Source organism: Acinonyx jubatus, chromosome D3 (assembly GCF_027475565.1).
Source record: "Acinonyx jubatus isolate Ajub_Pintada_27869175 chromosome D3, VMU_Ajub_asm_v1.0, whole genome shotgun sequence".
NCBI lineage: Eukaryota > Metazoa > Chordata > Mammalia > Carnivora > Felidae > Acinonyx > Acinonyx jubatus.
Window position 1 is genome coordinate 21,310,031 of NC_069392.1, and position 25,569 is coordinate 21,335,599.

Consider the following 25,569-nt stretch of genomic DNA (forward strand, 5'->3'; position numbering starts at 1 on the left):
TACACTTGGGGCACAAAAGCCACAGTCAGATCTCACCCTAAGCCCAGGACTTCAGGGAGGAAGGGGTTTATAAGGCCCAGTCTGGCAAGGGATAAAAATCATCCAGCTGTCAGCTCTGGGTACCTGGCCTTCCACTTCACCCAGGACTCTGATGCAAGATGTGGCTCCTAACTCCCCTCTGGGGACATGTCGCCTCCAGTGTCCAGTGTCAGGACTCACCATTCAGCATCTCAGGGGCCATCCAGTAGGGGTTTCCTACCACGGTATAGCGCTTCTTACGGTCATTCTTACGCAAGGTGCGTTTCTTGGTGGTGGCCTTCTCCACTGGGGGCTTTTTCCTCTCTTCAACTATGAGCCGTGACAGCCCAAAGTCTGCCACCACCACAGTCTTGTCCTGGTAGGACAAGGGCCAGATCAGGACTTGGTGAGGACATTCCCAAGAGAAATTGAGAAGGGGAGAAAAGGTATGTAGCAAAGGAGAGTCATAGCTCATGCTCTCTCTGGTAGATAAGGCTCAGTTATTTGTTTTCTAGCAGTCTGGTATCTGCTCCTCAGACTTCCCAGACTTGGGGGTGTTCACAACAGAGCCCCTGGAGCCTGGAGGAGTAAGGCTCTGGGACTTGCAGAGTGGAACTCAGAAGCAGGAAAAGGGATATTTTTTTCCACCCCATCCTGCCAGTTCCCCAAAAGATTTAAGGCATGGCTAGAACCAAGATAAGACAGAAAAGGATAAGGTGTAGAGAGTCAGTGGGGGGATTTAGAGGGAGACAAGCTCTTCAAATAGCTATAGGGAAGTCATGTGGAAAAAGGGTTACGATTGTTTAGTGTGGATCTAGAGGGTGGAGCCAGGGCCAGTTAGTGGATACCTGAGAAGCTAGATTCCAAGTTAATCAGAGAAATGACATGCTAACAGCCAGAGCTGATGGTTGGTGGGAAAAAATGCTGGTCCCAAACTGGCCACTGTACATTTACTAGCTCTATGGCCTTAGACTGAGGCTTCAAGGTGCCATAGTTGTAGAATAGGGTCCTCAGTGAGCTGCTTTACAGAACTATCGTGGTGAAACCAGGAAAAACAACAGGGCTCTTTGTAGTGTTAAGGAACTTCTGAAGTCCCTTCTAACCAAAGGATTTCAAAGGCTGCTACTGGGAGGAGGTATTATTGTGTCTGCATGTGTTTGAGAGCCCCCAGAAGACAGGGGAGGGCATCAGGCGCAGCAGGAAGGGTAACACAGGAGTCCTAGTGACACCTGAGGTCTAAAGCACAAGGACAGTCTCCTTTGTGACAAGACATGAGGGCTGGCCCTGGGGAAGCCCAGAATGGTTGGGACATACCAGCTTGATAAGGCAGTTGTGTGAGTTCAGATCCCGATGGATGATGCACATGGAGTGTAAATAGGCCTGGAACAGAAGTACGAGCTGAGGCCAATGGCCAGTAATTCAAGCAGATGCAGACCCTGGAACTGGGGGAGACTGCTCTTCTCCCAGGCCATCCCCACTCAGCTTCAGAACCCAACATGGACCTTAGGGCAAGGGCCTCCTGCTGTCACCCCCTTGTGCCAACACTAACAGAAAGCCAAAGACCGCCTGGGCTTCCTCTCTCTCCCTGCTGCCACCTCTTGCCCATCCTTTGGTTCGCTGACCCCAACCCAGTGCTGCTCTAGACCCTCATTGCTCCCTCCCAAAGTCCCCAACTCTACTGGGCCCTGGCCCTTGCATGCCCCCAGCCCCTCTATCCATTTTATGTAGATCCAGGCCACCTGAAGTGAAGGTCCTCAGATGCACTGCTCCAGTCCCCCTCACCACCATCATCACCATAATCTCTGGCTTCAGCCACCCTCACCGCCAGTGATCAGAGAAGTGACTTCCTCCTGGCCAGCTGGCTCTGTATTTCTGACATTCTCCTTCCCTGAGACTCAGCACCCTCCTTGTTCTTCTACACTTTAACCTCTCCCTCTTCCTACCCCAATGTTTTCACACAAGTCTTTGCTATTTCCACCCCTAGTCTCCACTCCTGGCTCCTGTCACTCTCTGTAGCCACTTCCTTTTCTTTTCTCTTCCCCAGCAAATGTGGAAGGAGCTACTTCCCTCCTCCCCTGTCCTTTGCAATAATGCTTGCATCCCCTAGGCTCCTGGCTCTGCTCACATACCCAGGGAGCTCTTCCTGAATCATGGTAGCTCTTGTGACCTGCCTGCTTGCCTGTCCTTTCCCCAAAGGCTGCCAGAACTTCTCCCACGCTACCTGTTCCTGAGACTCCTGTGTGGCTGCTGTTTCCTTCTAGCCTCCTTGGCGTCAGCCCTTTTTAAAGCTGCCTTCCCTACATACGCTGATGCCCACTAACAGCACATCAGCTTCAGCCGACACTAGGTCTTCCCAAACCTGTTTCCCCAACATCACTGCCTCCCCAGTATCTGGTAAGTGACACCACCATTCTTCTAGGTACCTCAAAAAAGCACAGCTCTGCTCACAAAACTTCCTTACTTAAACATCTTTTACATCTGTCTAAAAAGATGCTTCCTGGGGCGCCTGGGTGGCACAGTCGGTTAAGCGTCCGACTTCAACCAGGTCACGATCTCGCGGTCCGGGAGTTCGAGCCCCGCGTCAGGCTCTGGGCTGATGGCTCAGAGCCTGGAGCCTGTTTCCGATTCTGTGTCTCCCTCTCTCTCTGCCCCTCCCCTGTTCATGCTCTGTCTCTCTCTGTCCCAAAAATAAATAAAACGTTGAAAAAAAAATAAAAAAAAAATAAAAAAATAAAAAGATGCTTCCTAAGCATCCTAAGTAAAATCCAGACTCCTTAGCCTGAAATATAGGGACCTTAATGTACCTGAGACCAACACTGTCTTAACGGACACCACATGAAGAGCGGTGATTAAAGCTTCAGGCTTGGGGTCAGACTGACAAGCCCAAGCTCCTCTCTCTTTCTAGCTTTCTAGCATCAGCTTCTCATCTGGAAACTGGGGCTGTCATGAGGAACAAACATATACATGCATGTCAGTCCCTCAGCTCAGTGCCTGGCATACAGAAAGCACTCAGCGACTGTCACTGGTACTACTACTACTATATAATTGGTATCATTCTTTCCCAGGTGAAATAGACTATTACTTCCTCTCTCCTCCCAGGTATTTGCTGCTATCATCACCTCAACCTTGGTGCCTCTCTGCCAAGAGGAACTTTTATCCAATTCTGACCCATCCTTCAGGGCTCAATTAGAACACCTCCCCCTCCTCTGATTTCATAGGCAGTGAGGTTCCCTGTTTGTTCCAAGCTCCTGCAGTGGCTAGACGCTACTAGTTTGCCTCTCCAGTTTTCCCTTGAAGATTTGGAATTCTTTGAGGTAGATTGTGAGCTAAGAAAAACAACTGGGGGCAATTTCAACAGCCCAGAAAGAAGCTCAATAAATAGCTGCTGACTGACCCAGCCCATACAAGCTGCCCAGGATGGGGTCTTTGCCTTCCAGTGCCTGCCTGCAGTCCCTCCCCATCACCACCTCACCACCACTCCCACACCTGGCAGGGCTGTTGGCAGAACTCACCATTCCAGATGCGATGCCTTTGGCAAATCTGACTTTCTGCTGCCAGGGGAATGGGTCCTATGGGAAGGGGGAATGCCCATCAGAGGCTGTTGGGACCTGTCCCATTTGTTGTCCAGGCCCCATGGGTCAATATCGTCTGCCAGTGAACCCTCCCTGCCTGTGCCCAATCATGCTCAGCATGTCCCTTTGTAGGCAAAGCAGCGAGGGTGGTGTGCTCACCACACTGCGCAGAAAGTCCTTCAGCGTGCCCCCTTCAATGTACTCTGTCAGCAGGTTCAGCTTCTTGTCCTTGTACAGCACACCAATGAACTTGAGCACATTGGGGTGGTCCAGGCTGCGCATCACCTTCACCTGGGGGTGACGAGGCCAAGGAAGGTGGATGGTTACTTTCCACTATGTCTTCCTCACCCCTTCCCTCCAAGGAGTCAGTCTGATAACTGTTACCTGCATCTCCTACCTCCAGTCTTATGTGATGGGGCAGGACACCTCCACATGGATAGGGATGCCTCACAGGCCTCACCCTGGGATGCTGCCTTTCTAGGAATTGTACTGGGGGCAACTGGAATGGGAGGGTCCAGGAGTGAAACAAAGGCCTGGAGGGCAATACCTGAACCACAGGAGTACCAACCGAAGGAATGGAACAACTTGGGAGAGGTGGTAAAAACTGTGTAAATGCTCAAGAGATGGCAGTTCTCTGGAAGGCCCCACTCCAGGCTCCCTTAGCAGGGTGTTCAGGTGGTGAGTATAATATCTAGTTGTCCTAAATTGGCCTGTTTTCATGTCCATAACCCCCACTAACTGTAAGCTCCTCTGAACCACATCTCGTTTGTTACTGTATCCCTTGTACCCAGATCATGCTGTCTTTAGTAAATGTTTATTGAATAGGTCATTATGCTGTAATTTAGAAGGGGTAGGATCTTCCTCTAGCGCTATTTTCTGCCCAGCTTTTAAGAAAGTGATTCTAAAATAAGTTTCCACCTAGGGGTGCCTGGGTGGCTCAGTCAAGCGTTGACTTTGGCTCAGGTCATGATCTCATGGTTCGTGGTTCAAGCCCCACATCGGGCTCTGTGCTAACAGCTCAGAGCCTGGAGCCTGCTTTGGGTTCCGTGTCTCCCTCTCTCTCTTTGCCACTCCCATGCTTGCACTCTGTCTCCTCTATCGAAAAGAAACATTAGGGGTGCCTGGGTGGCTCAGTTGGTTAAGTGTCCGACTCGACTTAGGTCATGATGTCATGGTTTGTGGGTTTTAGCCCCACATCAGGCTCTGTGCTGACAGCTCAGAACCTAGAGCCTGCTTCAGATTCTGTGTCTCCCTCTCTCTGCCCCTTCCCTCACACATTCTTTCTCTCTCTCTCTCCCTCCCTCTCAAAAATAAACATTTAAAAAAAAATAGACATTAATTTTTTTTTAAAAAGTAACAAAATAAAACAAGTTTCCTCCTGAAACCATTATTTAGTAAGATCTACCCTCTTCCAAGAGTGACACCACACTTCTAACCCCTACCCCACCTTTTTACCTCAGTCAGAAAAGTCTTCTGTGTTTCCTCATCACACCGAATTAACTCCTTCATGACCATCACTTTGCCCGTGGCTTTGTGTGTTACCTAGTTACAAGGAGGACAACTATTAGTGGTGCAGAGTTCTGGGGAATTTGTGAAAATATATGCAACTGGCCATCCCATCCCTTGGAAGACATACTGAGCCAGATCAGACTGACAGAATTTATGTGTAGAAGACACAGCATGAGGCAACAGGGGCCTCAAAGGGGAGCGTACCCTCTTTGGAGAACGGGGCATGCATCGAGGGGAGGCAAGAATGCAGAAAAGGGAAGTGAGGAGGCAGGAAGGGACACTGCCAAGCCAAGCAGGGGCTCTGGTTATCTGACAAAGGAGTGAGTCCCTTGCGTGAACAGAAGTCTGGGGACAGTAGGGGTCAGTGCCACAGACATGCACCAGGGAACTAGGTGGGTCAGGGTGAGCTCTCCAGCCCCAATGCCCTGAAAGCTGAGACACATGGCTTACCTGACCCCCCCTCCCAGCTCTCAGCAGAGGAGGAGGAGAGAAAGAGAGAGAGGTTAGTCCCTAAGACTGTTCATCAGGGAGGCAGGAGCCACTCCCCTGTGTGCTCCCTGCAGTATACCCAACACTCAGGCCTCTGGGTACCTAAAAACATCCCTGCCTGGAGATGGCAGGGCCATGGGCAACAACTCATCCCAACCTGGGTCTCCAGGTCCACCAAGCTCACTACAACAGCAACGCTGCCCTTAGGTGGCCTGGGAGGGCAGGAGTGTAGCCCTCACACCATCACCTGCAGCAAGGAAGGGGGCCTGGTGTCCTGCAGGGTATGTATGGGGTGAGACCATGTGGTAAGAGCTCCCCAAAAGAAGGTGAGAGAAGGGTAGGGGGCCGAGAAGCAGACCAGCTGCTGCCTGTGCTCACCTTGATGGCCTGTCCAAAGAAGCCCTTCCCCAGGATCTCCCCATGGATCAGGTCACATGGCCGGAAGATCTGCTGTGAGTAGCTGCTGGAACAGCGGAGGGATTCTGAGCGGCTGATGTCACGGCTAAAGAGCAGGGGCTCCTTTGGGGAGCTGGGGCCAGGGGACTTGGAGATGCTGTTACTGCGCCTGAAGATAAGGAAAGATGAGAGTAGGGATAGGGTAGTCCTCAGAGACTTGCCAGAAAAACCATGGAGGTAGAAACCCCAAAGCTACCTTACCACCCTATCCATCCCAATTTCTGTAGTTCAGGTGCTATGATGAGGGGAAGGAACTCCTATGTCAGACGGACATGCCATTTTGGGGCTACAAACATCAGTAGTTTATTTAAGTACAATAAAACCACATTCAAAGCAGGAACCCTATAGTGCTCAATATAGGACAGCACTGTAGGATGGTAACCCACCACTTTACATGCCTGCTTGATTCAAGGTACGGAATTGAGTTAGAGTGGTAGCCTACCACCATCCGAAAAATGACCAAATGGGATTCTGGCTATTTTGCTCATTTTGTACCTGTCTATATTTCCTTAAAATAATAAGCATGTATGATTTTTACAGCAATAAAACCAGTGTATTTACATTTTTAAAAGCAGCCAGTAATAATAATGGTTGATAACTGTTACCGACTTCCTGAAGGACAAGAAAGGTTGAAGTCCACAGCACTGCAGGTGAATTACAACCCTGCAAACTTCTCTCCAGCACATCTTCCTGTTCCATTTGGGCTACCCAGAAAGGACCACACACAGGCTTCTCAACTCTTGCTCTTTTGCTCTGCCTTCCACCAACTGTGCCCACAGAAGCACACAAGGTGTGCTGCCTTCTGCAGTATGGCCCTCCAGAGATCTGAGCAGTCCCTAGCCACCCCACATCTTCCTGCTTCCAAGCCATGTTCTCAGGCCTTCTCTGCCCTCTGGCACCTCACCTCTACCAGCTCACTCGTTCTGAGGCCACAAAGACAGCCAGAAGTGCATGCCCAGAAATCTGTGGGGAGGGCCCTGCTTCCAAAGATGCCAGTCAAGGGCCCTGAGTGATTCAGTCTGTTTGATCAGGAGGGCGGATAAAGACCTGACTCCTAATGATACTAACAACACCTCACATTGAGTTAGTGCTGACCCTGTGATGTCACTGTGCCACTTTGCATTCCTTTCCACACTGAATCCTTACATAAAGGATTGTCCTTACATAAAAGACAGCCACCTTTGTCTTAGAACTCCACTTTATAGATGCAGAAACAGAGGCTTAGAGACATGAAGTGATGTGTGAAGGGAGGGAGCTCAGCTCAAAAGCATGGTATGGGTGTGTCTGCCTGGAGAGCCACTGCTCCAGACTCCTGTTCTTTCAGTCTCCCTATTTGGCACCTGTATCCAGGGTCATTGCTCCCTCCCCATGGACTTGGAACTATGAGGTTTTGATTGTTGGTCCCTCAAATCTAAAACAGCTTGCATCCATCTCTTGCTTTACAGTTTTCAGTGTTCTTACTTCCACTTATTAATTCTTTCTGTGCCCCAACTCCAGCCACTGAACCCCATGCTTTACCCATGGGCCATGCTGTCCTTTGGGGGTCAGCATTTCTGCCTCCTGAGTTCAGCTCAGAAGTTCAGTGGACAGAGCCGACTCTCTGGTTTCTAACGAAACCTGGCAGACAGCTGGGTCAGATCATGTACAGGCCCTGGCTGTGAACTGTGATCCCTATGGGGAGAGCTGGGTCAGCACAATCCTCATGGCCCATCTCTGGCCAGCGGGTTTCCTTCCTAACTCTGCTGGCCTCCCAAAGTCAGCTCAGCCTCATCTGAAGGATAGGCATGGGTCAGCATGGAATCAGGGTGGGAGGCAGCACCTCAGAGAGCGTCTCCTTAGTGTTCCTTCCAAATTCTCCTTGGTGTCCAAGGTGCTGAGAGTCGGGGAGTGTCCAGCATTCTGCATGCGGGGAGAGAGCCGTGCATCCAGCCGCAGCTGGTCCAGGCGCTGGGAGACGGGGTCATGTTCAATCAAGAGCTGAAGCGTCTGGCTTGTCTTGCTAATCGCATCCTCTACCTGTAGCCAAAAGCAGTGTAAGGCTGGCTCCCACAGGCTGTCCCATCCCAGGCCACCCACTGTCAGCCCACATGATCTTAGCACAGTATGGCCAATGCTCAAGTTGGCTAATGGTGGCCTCTAGCTGCCAGTAGCCCCAGTGCCCTCTCACTGGCATCCTGTCAGATATCCCATCTGTCAGGCCATCCCTATTGCCCTGAGAATGTGCCAGGCTGACACAGGTCATCAGTGGTCACAGGATCAGTGGCAAGACAAAGAGATAGACTGGGGGTGGAGAAAGGCAAAGGTCCATAGCTTGATCTCCCAGAGGGTCTATACCATGTTCCACCCCCACAAGACACACTGGACACACACTGTACCTCTTCCACTCGGAGTGTGCGGACAGGGGTCCCATTGATCTCCAGGATGCGGTCCCCGGGGTGGATGGCATTGCGGTTGTTGGGACTGATGTGCATCCGGTTGACCCTGGGCCAGACAAGAGTTGAGGCAGGAAGAAGGCATCCTAAAATTGTGCTTGACCAATTTTACTTGTATAGGAAGGTTCACCATGCCCCAGGCCCTACATGCCTGCAAGGCCCAGACAACTCACAGGGGAAATGCAACACCCTTTACAAGATGCCTCATCTCAGTGAAGGGCACCCCCACTCACCCAATGGCCTAAGCCAGAGCCTTGGATGGCATCTCCCCTATCTGGAGTTCTCTCACTGCTCCACAACCCTTACCATCTTCGAGAATCCTGCCTTCACTTCATCATCATAGTTACCAACATTTCTCACCTGGATCTTTCAACAGAACTGGTCCCTGGTCTCTACATCTGTTCTAGATTTCAGCTCAGGTCACAATCCCAGGGTCATGGGATTGAGCCCTGTGTCAGTGTGGAGCCTGTTTAAGATTCTCTCTCTCCCTCTCTGCCCCTCTCTCCCAGCTTGCACATGCCCTCTCTCTCTAAAAAGAACCTCTGGTCTAGACAAATATCTCAATGAACTAAAGAAGCTCAATCACCTCTGTTCTTCAAAAAAACTACCCATCACCAACACCATTGCTGATGTTTAAGTTTTTATTAACACCACCCTCTACATTTCCAGGCTTGCTCCTCTTCCATCCAACATCCATGCCAGCAATCCCTCTAGAACGCTAACCTGGTTGTATCACCTTGTTGCTTATCCCTTAAAAGACCTGCTGAGTGTTCATAATCCAGGCCCTATATAACTTAATAGCCCCCTTTTCTGGCTATTCCCAACCACCTAATTTACACCAGACACAATCATAGACTCCCACCTCTGCCCTGAACACAATTCCCTCCCATCTTCATCTAATGAGGTTTTAGTGCAGATCTCAACTCTTGGTGACTTCCCCAACCTTAATACCTCTCACCTGTACTGCAAGCACCTAGTAAGTGCACAATCGCTATTTATAGGGTTGGCAGCCATAGATTCCTCATTACTGGTATTAGACGAACACAGGCTCTTTCCCCATCTGGTCTCTGGCCTGGACCTAGGATGAAGTCTTAACCTCTTTCTCCTCCATCCTCCATTCACTCAACCAACAGAACAATAATCAATGAACATATACTACATGCCAGATACAGTTCCAGGACCTGGATATACAGTACTGAACAAGATTAAGTTCCAGAAGGAACTTGTTGGGAGGACAGATGATAAACTAATACACATAATCAAGCCAGATAATTTCAAAGAACAACCGTTATCTGAAACTTGACACATGAAAGGTGAGCGGTTCTGTCATTAAGTATCTTGTGGGAAGCAGCCTAGGCAGAAGGAAGAGTAAGTGCCAAGGCCCAGGTGCAGTTACAGCACAGTGAGCTCCAGGACAAAGATATGAGATGTGGGTGAAGAGAACTCTGCACCCCTTGAGGCCCATCTATGGACTCTGTGTAACGACTCCTGCTTCTGGGGTTCTCAAAATACTCACTCTTTTACTTGCACAGTGGTGGCATAGTTGGAGCAGGCACTTTCCACAGACACAGAGAAGCCCCGTCTGCCCTCTGTGGTGGCTGGCATGGAGATATGTGTGACAGAGTAGGGCAGCTGGTCCTGAACAGACTCCGTGGAGAGTCTCTCAAACATGGGTGCCAGCACCACCTCATTGTGGCACTTCCCACTAGCAAGAGGAACATAAAGATGGTTAAGATCCTGGAGACCCACCTGGAAGCCCCCAGTAACCACTGTACCATGTGGCTTCAAGCAATAGTACCCACAATCCCACTATTACCATCCTTGCCATGATTCCAGTTGGTTGCTCAGAAAGAAGAGCCCAGGGTCTCTGGGGTAGGCTGGAAGTGGGGGTGAGATGGCCTGGGTTCTCTTCACTCTGCCTTTGATTCACAGTGAGAACCCAGCCCTCTTCTCCATTTTGGGCCTCAGCCTGACTTCTTTGCCAACTGAGGCAATTGCGCAAATGAACTCTAAGGGGCCTTTGCTTTTAATTTTCTGGGATCCTTCTCTGAGAGCACCTTCTGAGCCATTCTCTCCCTCTGGGAAGACTGCAGCACAAAGTGTCATTATTCTCATGGTCGGTAAGGACAGAGGGCAGAGAGATGTTACTTGTCTTGCTTACAGATTACAGAGCTGGTTATAGGCATTGCTGGGATAGGAATCTAGTGCTCTGATATCCCAGTACTGTTTCTGCCCAACTTGCACTGCCATCTGTTCCTCTCTCTTGACTGCTCTTGTAGGGGAGAGGGACACCATCTTACCAGTAAAGGGTGGCATGCTGCACCAGAGCATATGCATCCCCATCCTCGATGATCACCTTGCAGCTCATACAGGCAAAGCACTCTGGGTGGTACTTGAACTCCCCAGCCACCTGTGAGCAGGTGGGGAGAAGGGTAGACAGATGACAGATGGAGGAAGTGAATTGTCACTGTTGCTGGAAGGTAGGGGTGGGTGAGTGACCTCTTAACTGACTGAGACACCCAGGCGCCCCTAGAGAGACCTCTAATTAAGGATCTATAGGTCCTTTGCACAACTCTGCCCCAGAGCTTCCAGAGGACAAGTCAGATTGGTGCCTCTCTGTCATTTCTGAGATTACAAAAACTGTTTTGGTTCTAGCCAAGTCCCCAGAAGTCATCATCCTCACTAGAAAGACACATAGTTCCTCTAACACAGAGTTGGAAAATCCATGATTGGGCTTAAAGCCCTTTTCTGAAGCAGGTAGTGGAGGTGGAACCTCTCTCTACCAGCCCATTCCAGGGTCTCCTTTTCAGATTCCCTCTACACAACTTGGGTGTATTCTCCTCTCAACCTGTAATGCTCTCCTTCGAGGACTTTATCCATTGAATTAAGTCTCTGCCCTGCCCGCCCACCCACCCATTCCCAATATTGGACTGTTCAGTTTTGTTTTTTTTTTTTTACCTTAAAAAAAATGTTTATTTATTTGTTTTGAGAGAGAGAGACAGAGAGAGCACATATGCTGGGGAGGGGCAGAGAGAGAGAGGGAGATGGGAGAATCCCAAGCCATAGATTAAGCTATTAAGCACAGAGCCTGATGCAGGGCTCGAACCCACAAACCATGAGATCATGACCTGAGCCGAAATCAACAGTTGGACACTCAACCTACTGAGCTACCCAGGTGCCCCTGGACTGTTAAGTTTTTAAGGGAAGGATCCTACCTGGCACTTAATTGGTACTCAACAAACATCTGTTAAGTGAAGAAATAAAAGGGGAGGCCTTGGCTGATGGAAGACTAGAAGATGAAAGGCCATGGGAAACCAGAGGAGCTGTCAATGGACTCTGATGACTGAGAGGGACTCACTCACCATGACAGGCCCTGTCATCAGCAGAGAACACCCATGGCAGAACTCCCCAAACTTCCCCCAGTAGTCCTTGTGGCAATAAAGCTTCCCATCCTTCTCATAGTACCAGTTGGTGAGGGAATCCTGGCATTCTGAGCACCTGAAAGGCAAGACAAGAAAAAATTGTTGTGGATCCCTGGAACCAGGCTACATAGGCTGCCTCTGGCTCCCAGATCTAACAACAAAATGGACAGACCTTTCCTTGATCCAAAGCCAGGATGGAGGAAAGTTACAGTTTACTGCCATCTCCCCAAAGGAAGCTGATTCAGAATAAAGAAGATCCCAGAAACCAGTTCTGTATTGTCTGCCTAACCTGGTAGACCAGTGTCTGTTTATTAATTTTTTTAACATTTTTGTGTCTTGAAGCCCTCAGAGAATCTAGTAAGAATCAAGAAGCTGCTCTTGGAAAAAGGCATGTACAAGGAAAATGTACATATTATTTAGGTATGGGTGTGTGTGTGTGTGTGTGTGTGTGTGTAGGTCTGAAGCCTAGTCATGGCCCCAGCTAAGAACCTCTGTTCTAGATTTCAGCTCAGGTCACAATCCTAGGGTCATGGGATTGAGCCCTGTGTCAGTGTGGAGCCTGTTTAAGATTCTCTCTCTCCCCCTCTGCCCCTCTCTCCCAGCTTGCACATGCCCTCTCTCTCTAAAAAGAACCTCTGGTCTAGACAGATATCTCAATGAACTAAAGAAGCTCAATCACCTCTGTTCTTCAAAAAAAACTACCCATCACCAACACCATTGCTGATGTTTAAGTTTTTATTAACATCATTAACATGTAGCATTCTTGTGAAAAAATTATGCTAAGCATTAAGAAACAATCAGGCAAATCCAGAATGTGGGTCATTCTAAGACTACTGTTCTTGACTCTTCCAAAAAGTTAATGTCATGGGGAAAAAAAGGTACAGGGATTAAAAAAGCCTAGAGACACAGCAACCAAATGCAGCACCTAAACCTTGGATTCAATTCTGGATTGAAAAAGAAAGCAGCTATGAGTGTCATTTTTGGAACTGAGGAAACTTGAATTTGGGCTATATATTATACTGTGACATTACTATCCATTTTCTTAGATGTAATAATGATACCTTGGTTAGATAGAAGAATTCTTAGAAGAAACATATTAGAGTAACTAAGGGTGAAAGTCAAGATATGTACAACTTACTTTTACATAGTTCAGCAAAAAATAAAATACATCATGTGTGTACATAGTTAAAGAGAAAGTGGCTTAAAGTTAAGTCTGGGTGAAGGATATATATGGGTGTTCTTTGAACATTTCCTTCAACTCTTCTATGTATTTGAAATTTTTCGAAATAAAATAATGGGGGGGGGAAACAAAATTCCACTAGCACTGTGCAAGATATACATGTTAGACTCCACAGCTCCTTTCCCCTCCAATTACCTGGTTGTAAAGCTCCACCCCTCAGTCAGGCTGGGTGTGTTTTCAGACCAAGTTTGCACAAGATAAGCATTTCTGAACCTCTCCTCATTTCTGAACCTCCCAGCACCCAGAGCTAAGGGCTCCCTGCCCTTGGGAGCCCATGCCACCTCTTTCTTTCCAGTGAAGACTCTATTCTTGTTGTCAAGGCTTCACACCACCCTTCACTGGCCAAATCCTTGCTTCTGAGAGGCAGGATGGAGTGGTCTCTTAGTGTGACTCCTGACCCTGCCACTTACTAGTTAGCTCATCTTGGGGAAGTTACTTCACTCCTCTGACCCAGTTTCCTCATCTGTCAAATGGACTACTGTGGAAAGGAAATAACATGTAGCAAACTATATATAGTTTATATAAAAGGCTAAGTACAGTAGGAACTCATGAAGTGTTGAACTGCTATTAAAGATGATGATAATGGTAGCTGCTCACACTATTTGCCATTTTTCCTCCACTAGCTGGGTAGCTTTGGACTTCTCTCAGTTTTTCCTCCTTGACAAAATGTGACTAATAGCACAGTACTACAAAGAACACGGTGAAGACTAAATGAGCTAATGTATGAGGAAAGCCTTTTGCAAACTGTGAAGAGCGGAACTAGCTGTATTATTACAGCATCTTGCTAGGCACTGCAGATATAAGAGATAGATATACAAGGTTCCCTACTACAATTTCCAAGAGCTTATAATGGGCTGGGGAAGAGAAAGTCTAAAACAAAACTTAATTAACAATGAAAGGTGAGAGGTTACAATGGGTGCTACTACTACTGGGCACTGCAGGAGGGAGGAGGGAGACCAGAATGAGTTGAAGCAGCTATGGAAAGCAACTGAGCCAGGAAGGTCTAGAGAAGCAGGACCCTGAGAATCGCTCTTTATGGAGTGTCCACGTCTCTCTGGATGTTTAACACTGATGGCTTCTGCCATCAGTCATCCCCATCCTGTAGCATCTCCTACTTGTTCTTTTTTTTTTTTTTTTTAATGTTTATTTATTTTTGAGACAGACAGAATGCATGCAGGGGAGGGGCAGAGAGAGAGGGGGACAGATGATCCAAAGAAGCCTCTGCACCGACAGCAGCAAGCCCAATGTGGGGCTCAAACTCACAAACTGCGAGATCATGACCTGAGCCGAAGTTGGACGCCACCCAGGTGCCCCTCTCCTACTTGTTTTATGGACGCTGAGCTTAAGGGACTTGAGAGCCAGACACAGCATGAAGAGTATGGATATGAAATACCTAGAATGGTACAGTGTGAACCATTAATTCTAGGAGGCAAAGGGGGAAGACCTGTTCTGGACATGCAGCTCAAATTCCTCTCAATGTAAAAGGCACGCTGGATGAGCTCTGAATTGGGAAGAGGCCTGGTTCAAGTTCTTGGGAGCTACAGGCTCTTGGACAAGGCCCTTTCTTTCTCCAGGTATAGTTTCTCCACCTATAAAATGAAGGAATTAGACTATACCCACATCCCCTTAATTCCATGCATATCTATGTCTTTCCCTAGATGATCTAAAGTTCCAATCTCTGAACTACCACTTACCACCTAAGTGATCTTGGGCTGGCTGCTTCATTTCTCATTTGTGAAATGAGACAAAGGGCAACATCATCACCTATATTCAGGGTAGCAGTGCGGACATTAAATCCAGTTCTGAATGACTGTGAGGAGCCTAGCAAAGGGCCAGCACTAGGAGCAGGGACTTCCTTCTTGCCTCCCAGCTTCTGACTTGAAGCTCCTAGGTACCTATCTTTCTCCTTCATTAGAGTGTGAGTTCCCTGAGGACAGGAACAGTGTCCCATTTACTGTTGGTAGACTAAGCACCTAACAAAGAGCCCAGCACAGTAAGCCCTAGCAGAGGTTTCCAAACCGAAAATGGTGGGAGTGGCAAGAACCAGCAATCCAGGTGGAAGCACAAACATTCTGTGGCTCACGGTCAGCAGGTCCTGCCCTTCTGCTGTCTGCAACGGAGAAAAGCTGGTGCACACGTTATTTGCACCCAAATGCAGGCCTGGGCCCTGTTACACCCTCTCAATGGTATGTGTGCTGCAGGGCACAGGAGTACCAGAACACGTCCTCCTTTCCGCTGCCAATATTCTGCTTTTGTTTGTTGCAGGTAGCCCTGGCCAGGCCCAGGAGAGTGGGGAGAGAAACGAGTGCAGACATGCAGGTGAGAGCCACGCCAGACTTCTGGGAAGAACACCTGCCTGGAGAGCGACATCACCAAGGCACACCATGTGTCAGGGAATGCCTTTGAAGGGCATGGCCAGAGAAACAGCCAAAGTTGGCTGACACAGGTATGTCTGAATAATAGGAAGGTGAACAGCTGATAGGAGGGCTGGTTGTGGGTCCCTAAGCTGTTTTGTCACAGAACACAATTGGTTCTCAGGTTACCGGAGTGGTAGACTTAGAGTCCTAGCTTAGATATTAAGAACAATTACTGTCGACTGTTACTTAAATGCCAACCATATTCTGGGCACTCTATGAGGTGACTTACTTATATCCTGGCCACATCCTGCAAAGTGATAGGATTATCCCTGTCTTATAGAACACTGAAAAGCAGAGTCAAGTCACTTGTGCAAAGTTGCCTGACACACACAGGATGGAGCTAGAGTCTTAACCTATGTGTACTTGGCTATGAAGCCATTTCCACTAGACTACATCACCTGAGCACCTGAGTAATGCAGCACATCTACTAAGCTGGGCCTCAGGATTTGCATCTGTGAAAATGAGAGCTCAAGTCCCCCTGAGTGTTAACACTTTGTGAGGGCTTCCCCTTAAATCCAAGTACTGAATTTAAATGGCACAATGATTCTCCTTCTTCCTTTAGTCCACAGCATTGTTCCCCAGCAGTCTCTGCCTTTTTAAGAAAATAATCCATGGGGCACCTGGGTGGCTCAGTCTGTTAAGTGTTGGACTTCAGCTCAGGTCATGATCTCCTGGTTGGTGGGTTTGAGCCCCACATTGGGCTCTGTGCTGACAGCAGAGAGCCAGCTTTGGATCCTCTTGTCTCCCTGTCTCTCTCTGCCCCTCCCCAACTTGCGCTCTCGAGTTCTATCTCTCAAAAAGTAAATAAACATTATGGGGTGCCTAGGTGGCTCAGTTAAGCGTCCGACTTCGGCTCAGGTCATGATCTCACAATGTGCAGGGCGTTTCCTGGTTCAAGCCCCGCATCGCGTGGGTTCGAGCCCTGCTGTCAGCACAGAGTCCACTTCAGATCCTCTGACCCCTTCTCCCTGTCCCTCCCCTACTTGTTCTCTCTCTCTTTCAAAAATAAACATTAAAAAAAAAAAGAAAGAAAGAAAAAAGTAAATAAACATAAAAATAAAAAGAATCCAAAACACACTCTGGAAATGTAAGGTGCTACCCCCAAAACGCCCCCCTCAGATTGTTAGAGGCTATGGCCACGATATGTTTCTCCCAAAGCCAAGCCTTTTTTATTGCAGCTTTCGATTTTTGAAAGTTTCAAGTGAATGTCAAAATCTGCCCTAGCAGCAGGTTGCCCAAGGGCATTCAGCTTGGAGGTAGTGGAGCTGGTGGTGGAACCCTAAATAGAGGTCTGAGGTATCAGACCCTCTCCTGAGCAACCAGAGGGAACAGAGCTGAAACCCTCCAGTCAGGGGAGATCACAGACAGGCCCACATGAGTTGAGGATAGCTGACAACCTTGAAAATTCCTCTCCCAAAGCACTATGGTCAGTTCAGTGGGCAGCTCAGATCCAAACTAAGGGCCTAAAAAAATTTAAAAAATTAAAAAAAAAAAAGACTTTATTTTTAAGTAATTTCTACACTCAATGTAGGGTTCAAACTCACAACCTGATCAAGAGTCATATGTTCCACTGAATGAACCAGTTAGTGGCCCCAAACTAAGGACTTATGAGTCAGTAGGGAACACAGTTTAAAAAAAAAAAAAGAAAAAAGAAAAAAAAAGATAATCAGGTTGAAATTCTCAAAATAACTCTTTCAAGATCTGGGTCCACATTCTTTCTTTGTCATTTACTATCTGTGTCACTTCAAGCCAGTTACTTTAGGACTCTGGGCCATAGTTTCCTTATTTGTATACCAGTGATGATAAAACCTCACCAGTTTATGAAAATTATGTACAGATGCTCAAGCAGGTGCCCAGTAAATGTCCATTTCCCTCCCTCCCCTCTTTAACTTGAGAACAGCAAGGGCAAAAGTAGACAGACTCCTTTCCCTCCTGTGCCTAAGCAATATGGATCTGCATCTTGGCCTGGAACCAAACAGATTTCTGTGAGTAAAGAAGGTCCTAAAATGAATCATTTATCTAATAAATTAGAAAACATTTATTATTATCAATTACTATCAATTAGGAAATAGTTACTGTGCATCTAGGATGTGCAAGACCAAACAGGCAAGGTGCTGTGCAGGGAGAGGCCAAGTGAGATAAGACATAATAAGCCCAGCCCTCACTCACATGCAAATTTTCCGACCAAATGTTTACAGGTAATATTTCAACCTTATGTGGTTGAAGTAGTCACTATTACAGTAGATTTACACAAGTTAAAGAAAAAGCCCACCATGGGGTACCTGGGTGGCTCAGTCACTAAAGCATCTGACTCTTGATTTAGGCTCAGGTCATGAGCTCACAGTTTGTGACTTCAAGTCCCGCATTGGGCTATGCACACTAACAGCACCAAGCCTGCTTGGGATATTCTCTCCTCTCTCTCTGCCCCTCCCCCTCAAAATAAATAAACAAACTTAAAAAAAAAAAAACCAAAAAAAAACCAAGCCCTCCCATGTCCTAGTAAAGGTCCGTTGGATGCTCATCGTTAGCCTCCTGAATGAGCACAGACTGTTAGGGAGAAGCTGTTTCTAGACCCTTGCCTCTGAGCTCTGACTGGGCTAAAAAGGGAAAATGGACAGGTCTCTGTGCCACAGCCTGAGGGTACTGTGACCAGGGATGCCAACTCTCCCCCAGGCACAGAAGGGTGGATGTAACAGGCACCTACAGATACTGGCCCATCAGAGCCCAGTCTCCTACCACTAAAGATCCCTTTATTACTCCTCCTTCCTGTAGACTCCGTAGACTGAAACAGGCTGTCAGTGAAGCTGTAATTATTATAGACTATGATGCTATCCTGCTTAAAAAAAATTAACCAAACACATAACAAGCCTCTGATCAGCAAGAAGTGTTACCAGAGTGCGTTGATTCAGTTCCAACCAAAAGCCAGGAAACCTGTAGATTCAAGTAATTTGTGCAGTCATACTGAAGTTAAGGGTAGAGCCTCCATGATTAGTAAAAAAATGGAAAAGAGCCTGTGTGTCTTTGAGGAGCCACATGACTTGCGGAGTTGTAGGAATCATTCACCTGATCCAAGTCCTTCACTTTTTAGACGAGGAGTCAGGACCTAAGGCAGCTGCCAAAAAGTTACTGCTAAGCTGGGAAGAGTTAAGAATAATTTCTCCCTTTAAACACAGGTTGCTTTGGGATACAAAGATGCACCTATTCTCTTTAAGAGACAGTGTGTAAACCAAACCCATTAAATCAATGTTAGACATTAAGGGAAATTCTATAAAAAGAAAAATCCTTTAAAGATGTCAGACAAAAGTCACTCCTTAATTTACCTCTTCTGTAAATTCCAATTTGAGACATTTTCTTACTTGGAAGCACACCAAAACTGTATCTCCCCCTTCACACTAGTGGCACTCTGCTGAGGGCAGTCTGTCAGGTAGGGGTGTATAGGGTACAGAAATTACATTCTTCATTCCCTGCTCCCTCTTCCCTCCCTTGTGCATTGTCACGCCTGATCATGTCCCCATGGAATCTGGTTGCATCACTTTCCTGCAACCACAGCCCTAGTCCAGTGGACTTTGTACTCCCCCAGAGACTTGAGGTCAAGGACTTAATTTGTTTCACAGAATCTGGCAAGGTTGTGTTCAGGGAGTCTAGGAAGCCCAATCCTATGCTCTGCAGAGGAGGAACTGAGGCCCAGGGAGGGGACTGGCACCAGGTCAGAAAGGAGCCCTTGAGAATGCCCTGTAATAAGGGAGGGGGCTGATGGTAGAAGCGATTTTCTGACCAGTGACAGTGGTGATCAATTAGACTGATACCTGGGAAAGCAGAAAGTCTGGGTGGTCCCTCCTGTGGGGCACAGAGCCCTGAGTGTTGGCTATCTCTTCAGAAGTGGCTCCAGAAATGTAGCCCCTCATCGGGGGAGGTGGGAGGGTCTAAAGCGAGTCAGTAACCCCCTGACTCCAGCTGGACAAATAAGAACTGGGGCAGAGAGAGGGTAGTCAGGTTCCCCAGAGGCATGGAGACAGAGCAAGACAAAGGACAGGTGGGACCTGGGTAGCATCAGTGTCATGACCCTCAAAGGTCCAGGTTGAGAGTTCATTATCTGCTTTAGCTCCTGAGTTGTGTCTTGTCCCGAGATTAAAAGGGGCACAGCATTCCTGGCTCCTAAGGGAACAACCCCTCCCCTAAACTGCCTTTCCAGGATTAAGAGTAAGAGGGATTAATGAGGCTCTGGCTAAAGTAGTGGCTATTTCAAACATTTGGCATCTTGATTCCACATGGTAAAACCTGCCTCCTAAACTCAAGATCAATTCCCATTGGCTCTTCAGAAAAGAATCTCTGCCATCCCTCCGATGTTCCAGGCAACCTATGGGGGCCCTTTCTGGATTCCCTCTGCTGGGAGAGAAAAGCAAATCTGAGACAGCCCTGGGGGGAGGTGCAAGCAGAGGAAGGTGCCTTTTGAAGGATGAAACAAACTCAGGAATACGACAAAGGCTGGCCAGAGAGACCCCACATGTTAACTCTGTTGAAAGTGGTTGCCTCTTCAGTAAAATGGGGATACTTAATGACATTAGGTTTTGAGAGAATCAAAGGATAAAGCGCCTAGGAGGGTGCCTGGAAGAGTCAGCCCTGAAGGCCAAGTTCTCTTCCCCCTCCCCCATATCCAAAGGCTTCCCATCACTCAACCAGGGTCCAGTAATTCCCTGAAACCACATGGTATTCTGCTTTTTTGCTCAGGGCATGGCCACCTGACTAGTATCCCAGCAGCAAGGTCTGGGCATGAAGCTGGGTTGGGGAAGCCAAAAGGGAGAAGTCGACCAGGACCACTGGTGAGGGGGAGGCAGCCCTTGGAACAACAGGCTGCTCCCAAAGAATGAAAACAAGCCCCACCCCAGCCAGGAATGGCTCCATTCAAGAAGGGACCCGGAGGGCCAGAAACCCCCTGGGGAGTTTCTGTTGGAGGTAGGGTGGGGCAGTGAGCAAGAAAGGCAGGTCAGAAGTAGAAAGTTTCTACACCTCCGAGAAGCCCCATAGAAAAAGGCCCCCAGAAGTCTCAGGCCTGGGGACCTGACCTGCATGGGGCAGGGGTGGGGTGGGCTAACCTGAAGCTCAGGAACACCCCAAAGCCAACTGCCCCAGTCTTGGAAGCACCTGCCCAGGCCTTTCCTTAGCAACTGTACTCACCTGAGAGCTCAGAAACCCTTAAAGCCAGAGGCAAATATGCCTGCCATTAATAGAAAAAGCGTTTATAGAGCGCCTACTGTGTACTAGGCTGCCCACACCCAGGTTTTGCCAGCTTCTTCCATGCCGTTTGGCAAAACCTGCCCATCCTGCTTGTTGAGGCAAATTCCTGGCAGACAGCAAGGCCTGCAGGTAAGACATGTGAGAGCTGGAAGAAAGCACCCCATTTGTGCTCTTCCCCCGGAAGCAGTAACACCAAGAACAGGCAGGGTCAGCGGCATCTTTTGGAGGCTCTTTCAGGTGTGCCTGGGAAGGAAGGAGAGCCGGAATTCCCCAAGAGCTTCCATCTGGGCATATCCCTCACCTCACCATTCCTAGACCATGGTGGGAGCCTTCAGCAGGCCTATTCTGCTTGGGAACAGCTTCTACTAGCTTCTGCCTGACAGAACTGATGGTCAAAGGATTAGTGAAATCTGAGGCCTCTGCCCTTCCCTCAGGACCAGGGGCCAGAAGAGGAGATGGAAAAGGGACTCTGAGCCCAACTCACCGAAAGGGGTCTCTGGAGGTGAAGTAAGCCGGGACGGACAAGTAACTCCCCATCTTCTTCCCACACCAGATAAACAAGCTCAGCTGCAAACCCGTCTGGGAGTGCCTCAGGCTGGCTGCAGACGGCCACCATGACAGGCCCAGGGATCCCGGCACCTCTGGCTGCGGGCGGTCTGCCCAGCGCTCACCTCTCCCTCCGGAGCAGCCGAAGGGGCGTGAGGACTCCGGGCCACTTGCCCCCTGGCAGATTCCCGCAGGGGCTCATGGCTGGGATGGCTCCTCCCCAGTTCTCGGAAGCTCCAGCAGACGCTGGGGACTCCGGGAGAACCACCTCTCTGCAGAGGCTATACACACACACACACACACACAGACAGGGATTCTTGGGCAGGGGCCGGTGACTAGCTAAGAAAGAAGCGCTGCTGTCAAGTTAGCCTTCTTCTTCGGTCCCTCCCCTGATGAGGGAGGGAGGGAGGAAGAGGAGGGGCTCCTCGCGGAACCGAGGTGTGTGGTTGGAGCAGCTATTAGGAAATAGACCTTGCAGGCAAGGGGTGGAGCTGGGCTGGAGGGAGGCTGCAGACTAGCGCCATAGACAATAACCAGGATTGGCTGAGCGTCCATCCCTGAACTTGGGGAAGGGCAGGGCAAGAGAGAGAGAGCCCATCTGCCCCCAAGTGTCCCTAGCCTGAGGAGTTGCCCAAAGTATAGTAACTCTGCTCAGAGGTGAAGCAAAACAAACATACCAACTCCAGGCCAAGCCACGCCTCCCCTCAAAAGGGGTGGGTGGGGGATGGTCTCTCCGGGTTGGAGAGACAGATCTAGAGACCCAGGTCCAGAGAACTACCCCCTAGGTTTTGTGCTCTGGGCTGGCATCTACTGGGTCCTAGTGTTAGGGTCCCCATTCATCCCTTCCCTCTGCCTGGCCTGAGGACAGCCCCCAGGGCTAGCCAATGGGGGCTGCCATTCCACTTCTGGGCAGAGCTGTGCTGGGAAAGAGGAAACAAGGCCTGGAGTGGTCACTGACACCTGACATTTCTCCATGTAGCAAGCACTGTGTAAGCACTCTCTTATTTCTCCGAGATGGGAATTACCTCTATAAACAAGGAGATAGAGGTTGAGAGATTAGCTAACTAACTCAGGCCAAAATACTAGTCAGTGGCAGGGCTGGGATTTAAATGTAGGCCCTTGTGAGAGCTCCAGAGCCAGAGCTCTGAGGCTGGAGCTTATTCTGACTCTTCAAGGGGAAATAGCTCCCTCAAAGCCCTTCTGCAAGTAGGAGACAGCATAGGGACTAGAGCCCAGATCACCTGTCACCCCTTTTTCATTTATTCTTTCATTGCCAGAATGCCATCCATTGGCCTCGGTGGGCAGTGGCACTTTTTCCATTGTGTCCATGGTAACCAAGCTTCTCAAACAGAAAAATGAGGCATGATGGAGGACAAGGCTGGGAGTGCCTGTGGGGATGATGGGCCTTAGTATCTGGAGTGGTGGTCTGGCTGAAGAGCACTGGCTGAGGGGATGACCAAAACATAGCCCACCGTTGGGAAAGCCTCTTGTTCCCCTGAGTGCAGGACTGTGAGGGGAAAAGCAAGGTTGCTAGATTGGGACACATCCAGACCCCACTGCTGGACTTGAGGGAGTGACAGTAGCTCTCTCCCACCAGGCACACATTCCTCTCCACTGAAGTCACCCTATCACCGTGACAGGAAAGTCTGTGGCAAAGGTGGTGGCTGGATTACAAGGGAACCTTTTCCCATTCCTCTATTGATTGGATACACGGGTAACAATGAATGTGATAAAACAGATTGCGTTTGCACCCTGTAATAAGCTACCATTTATTAAACACTTAGTTCCTAGCTCTGTATTAAGAGCTCTGCATCTTTCATCTATCATACTTTAATTGCCAATATATGGGTGTAGATGTTACCCCCATTTACCAGATAAGGAAACTGAGGTTCTGAAGGGTTATATCACTAGTCTGAAGACAAACAGCTAGTAAGTGGTATAGCTGGGTTTCAAAACCAGTAAGTGTGACTTACTGGTCACTTACAGGGTCAGGACACCTTTTCTGTAAAGGGCCAGAGAATAAATATTTTAGGCTTTGCAGGTCTACACAATTATAGATTGTCACAGCTACTCAACTCTGTCACTGCAGTGTGAAAGTGCCTGTATATAAAATGTAAACAAATGGATGTGACTATTTTCCAATAAACCTCTATTTATGGACAATGAAATTTGAATTTCATGTAATTTTCATGTAACATGAAACACTCTTTTGCTTCCCAACCCTCATTAAAAAATGTAAAAATCAGAGGCCATAGTTTGCCAACCTATGCTCTGCAGTGAAGGCACTCAACCACTCTGTTTACTGCCTCTAATAGTGAAGACCAGCTTTTGACATATGTACAGAACTCAGCCACCTTTATCCACTGCCATACAGATACCACACTCCAGCCCCCAGAAGCAGCCAGCAGGAACAAGCACTGGCCAGGCGCTCACCCTGCACCAAGAACTAACTGCCCACAGCACTCATACATATGAATGAATTTTAACCCACACTAGTCAGTAGTGCTAGGATTTCTCCCTTTTTACAGAGATAGGAATTGAAGCACAGTCTAAACTGCTTGTGTGAGGCTACCCAGCTGCACAAGTGTGAGGTGAAGCCAGGATTCGAACCCAGGCTTTTTATACTGAGCTCCGCCATTGCTATGCTGGAGCCCAGTCTGGGCCCAGAGCCAGACTGTCTGGATTTGAATGTGACAACGAACTGCGCGTAAGCCCTTGGCACAGGGTCTGGAACACATTAAGGGTTGATAAATGTGAGCTGCTAATATCATTAAGACTATTGTTACTACCACTATGGGCTAGCTATGTGGCCTTCAGTAAGTTGTTGCCTCTGTCTGGGCCTTGGTTAGGTCTCTAAATAGCTTCCAGCTTCAACATTTGTCAGCCCTATGAAGTTGCAGAGGGCTGCTTGTTTTCCTTTGGTCTCTAGTGGAGTTTAAACCTCTTGAGCAAGCCCGGAGGTGAACAGGATCCCAACCTGGGGGCCACACAGGAGCCACAGAGGAGGTGGAGCACAGTGGAAAGGGGAAACACACAGGATACCAAAAGCCCTGTCCAGCTGGAGAGCTAGGAGCTCTCTTTCTCCCAGTGACAGAGCCATAATCTATTTCTCACCATAATCTATTATGTTCCCTTGTAATTCGATCAGGCAAGAAGGGGGCCCCAAATTAAGTTTGGAACTAGCAAATTATCTTCTAATTGCACCCTCTGATTTCCATCTGATGAACAGAGTGCAGATGGAAGAAAATGCAAGCCACAAAGAGACTGGGGCCAGGGAGCCCATGAGCATAACTCCTCTTGACATTTCACACAGCTCTGCTGTTCCAGCGGCGGCAGGCGCAGTGAGTCGGTGTCTAGGAATGCGAGCAGGAGGCTGCAGGCGTTCTCTGTTCCCCCCACTCTGCTTACAAAGGATTCAGTGGGTGGGTGGGTGTGTGGGGAACTAGTGTGAGGGCTTCTCAATGCCATGAAAACTGCCTTCCCCTCAAAGAGGGGCAGCCATCTCCCCATGTCAAGAGCTGAAGTGGAAGCCCCTCCTAGGTGGAATCCATGTGACCTCCATAAATCCAGACTTCAGGAGGAACCACTGAAGGACTGATCACCAGATGTGATAAGCTGATGGCTGCTCAGACCCAAGTGTGTGGTTCCTCAAGGCCAACTTCAAAGGGCCTAAAACCACCCAGAACTGGGAGGTGAAAGGTTATACTGGAGACTATACTTCCCCCTCCTGCCCTTGGATACTGGCCTTGCATGGAAAGCGGCTCTTCTAGGTCCCTAGAGCAGCTGGCAGAGGATTCAACAGCTACAGCTGCCAGAGGCAACTGCAAGGATCCTTGTACTGGCAGTTATGGACAGGATAAGATGGCAGGAGAGGTACTAATCTCCTGCACATTTTACAAGTTGCAAACCTGACCAGAAGCCAAGCAATCTGATTCTTCAGGACCAGCTGAGACACAAGGCTTCAAGGTGTCTGTGAGAGGCTGGAGGCGACAGCCTTCAAGGCTGGTCGCCCTAAGCAAGCACTCTAGTGAGGAGTGGTGAATCACCCCCGGCAGCTCTGGTCAGATAATCCGAAGCCCAAGGAACTGTGTTGTGTGGGGCCCTCTATTGGCCAGGAGGACTCCAACCAAAAAATGGAACTGCTGGGACTCTACCACTTCTGAACCTTGAAAGGTGAGCATTTCCACTCCCATCTACTGACTATTGTTCCAGCCTCTGCTTCTCTTCTCTGTA

General features: G+C 48.7%; 1 protein-coding gene across 5 annotated transcripts in view; it reads right to left on the reverse strand.

Annotated features, from left to right (window-relative positions):
- LIMK2 (LIM domain kinase 2) overlaps positions 1-25,569 on the reverse strand; it is a 58,900-nt gene that overhangs the window by 6,473 nt on the left and 26,858 nt on the right. For 3 of the 5 annotated variants that reach the window (XM_027050814.2, XM_015081488.3, XM_053206330.1), the window contains 11 exons: positions 11,839-11,974; positions 10,777-10,886; positions 9,993-10,181; positions 8,420-8,525; positions 7,864-8,060; positions 5,967-6,153; positions 5,046-5,132; positions 3,750-3,881; positions 3,531-3,587; positions 1,333-1,398; positions 220-394 (listed from right to left, as the gene is read on the reverse strand). In XM_027050814.2, coding sequence (XP_026906615.1) covers positions 220-394; positions 1,333-1,398; positions 3,531-3,587; positions 3,750-3,881; positions 5,046-5,132; positions 5,967-6,153; positions 7,864-8,060; positions 8,420-8,525; positions 9,993-10,181; positions 10,777-10,886; positions 11,839-11,974 — 1,442 coding nt within the window. Of the gene's footprint in view, positions 1-219; positions 395-1,332; positions 1,399-3,530; positions 3,588-3,749; positions 3,882-5,045; positions 5,133-5,966; positions 6,154-7,863; positions 8,061-8,419; positions 8,526-9,992; positions 10,182-10,776; positions 10,887-11,838; positions 11,975-21,274; positions 21,732-25,569 lie in introns of those variants that run through there. The other 2 variants (XM_015081489.3, XM_053206331.1) reach the window with 2 other exon arrangements.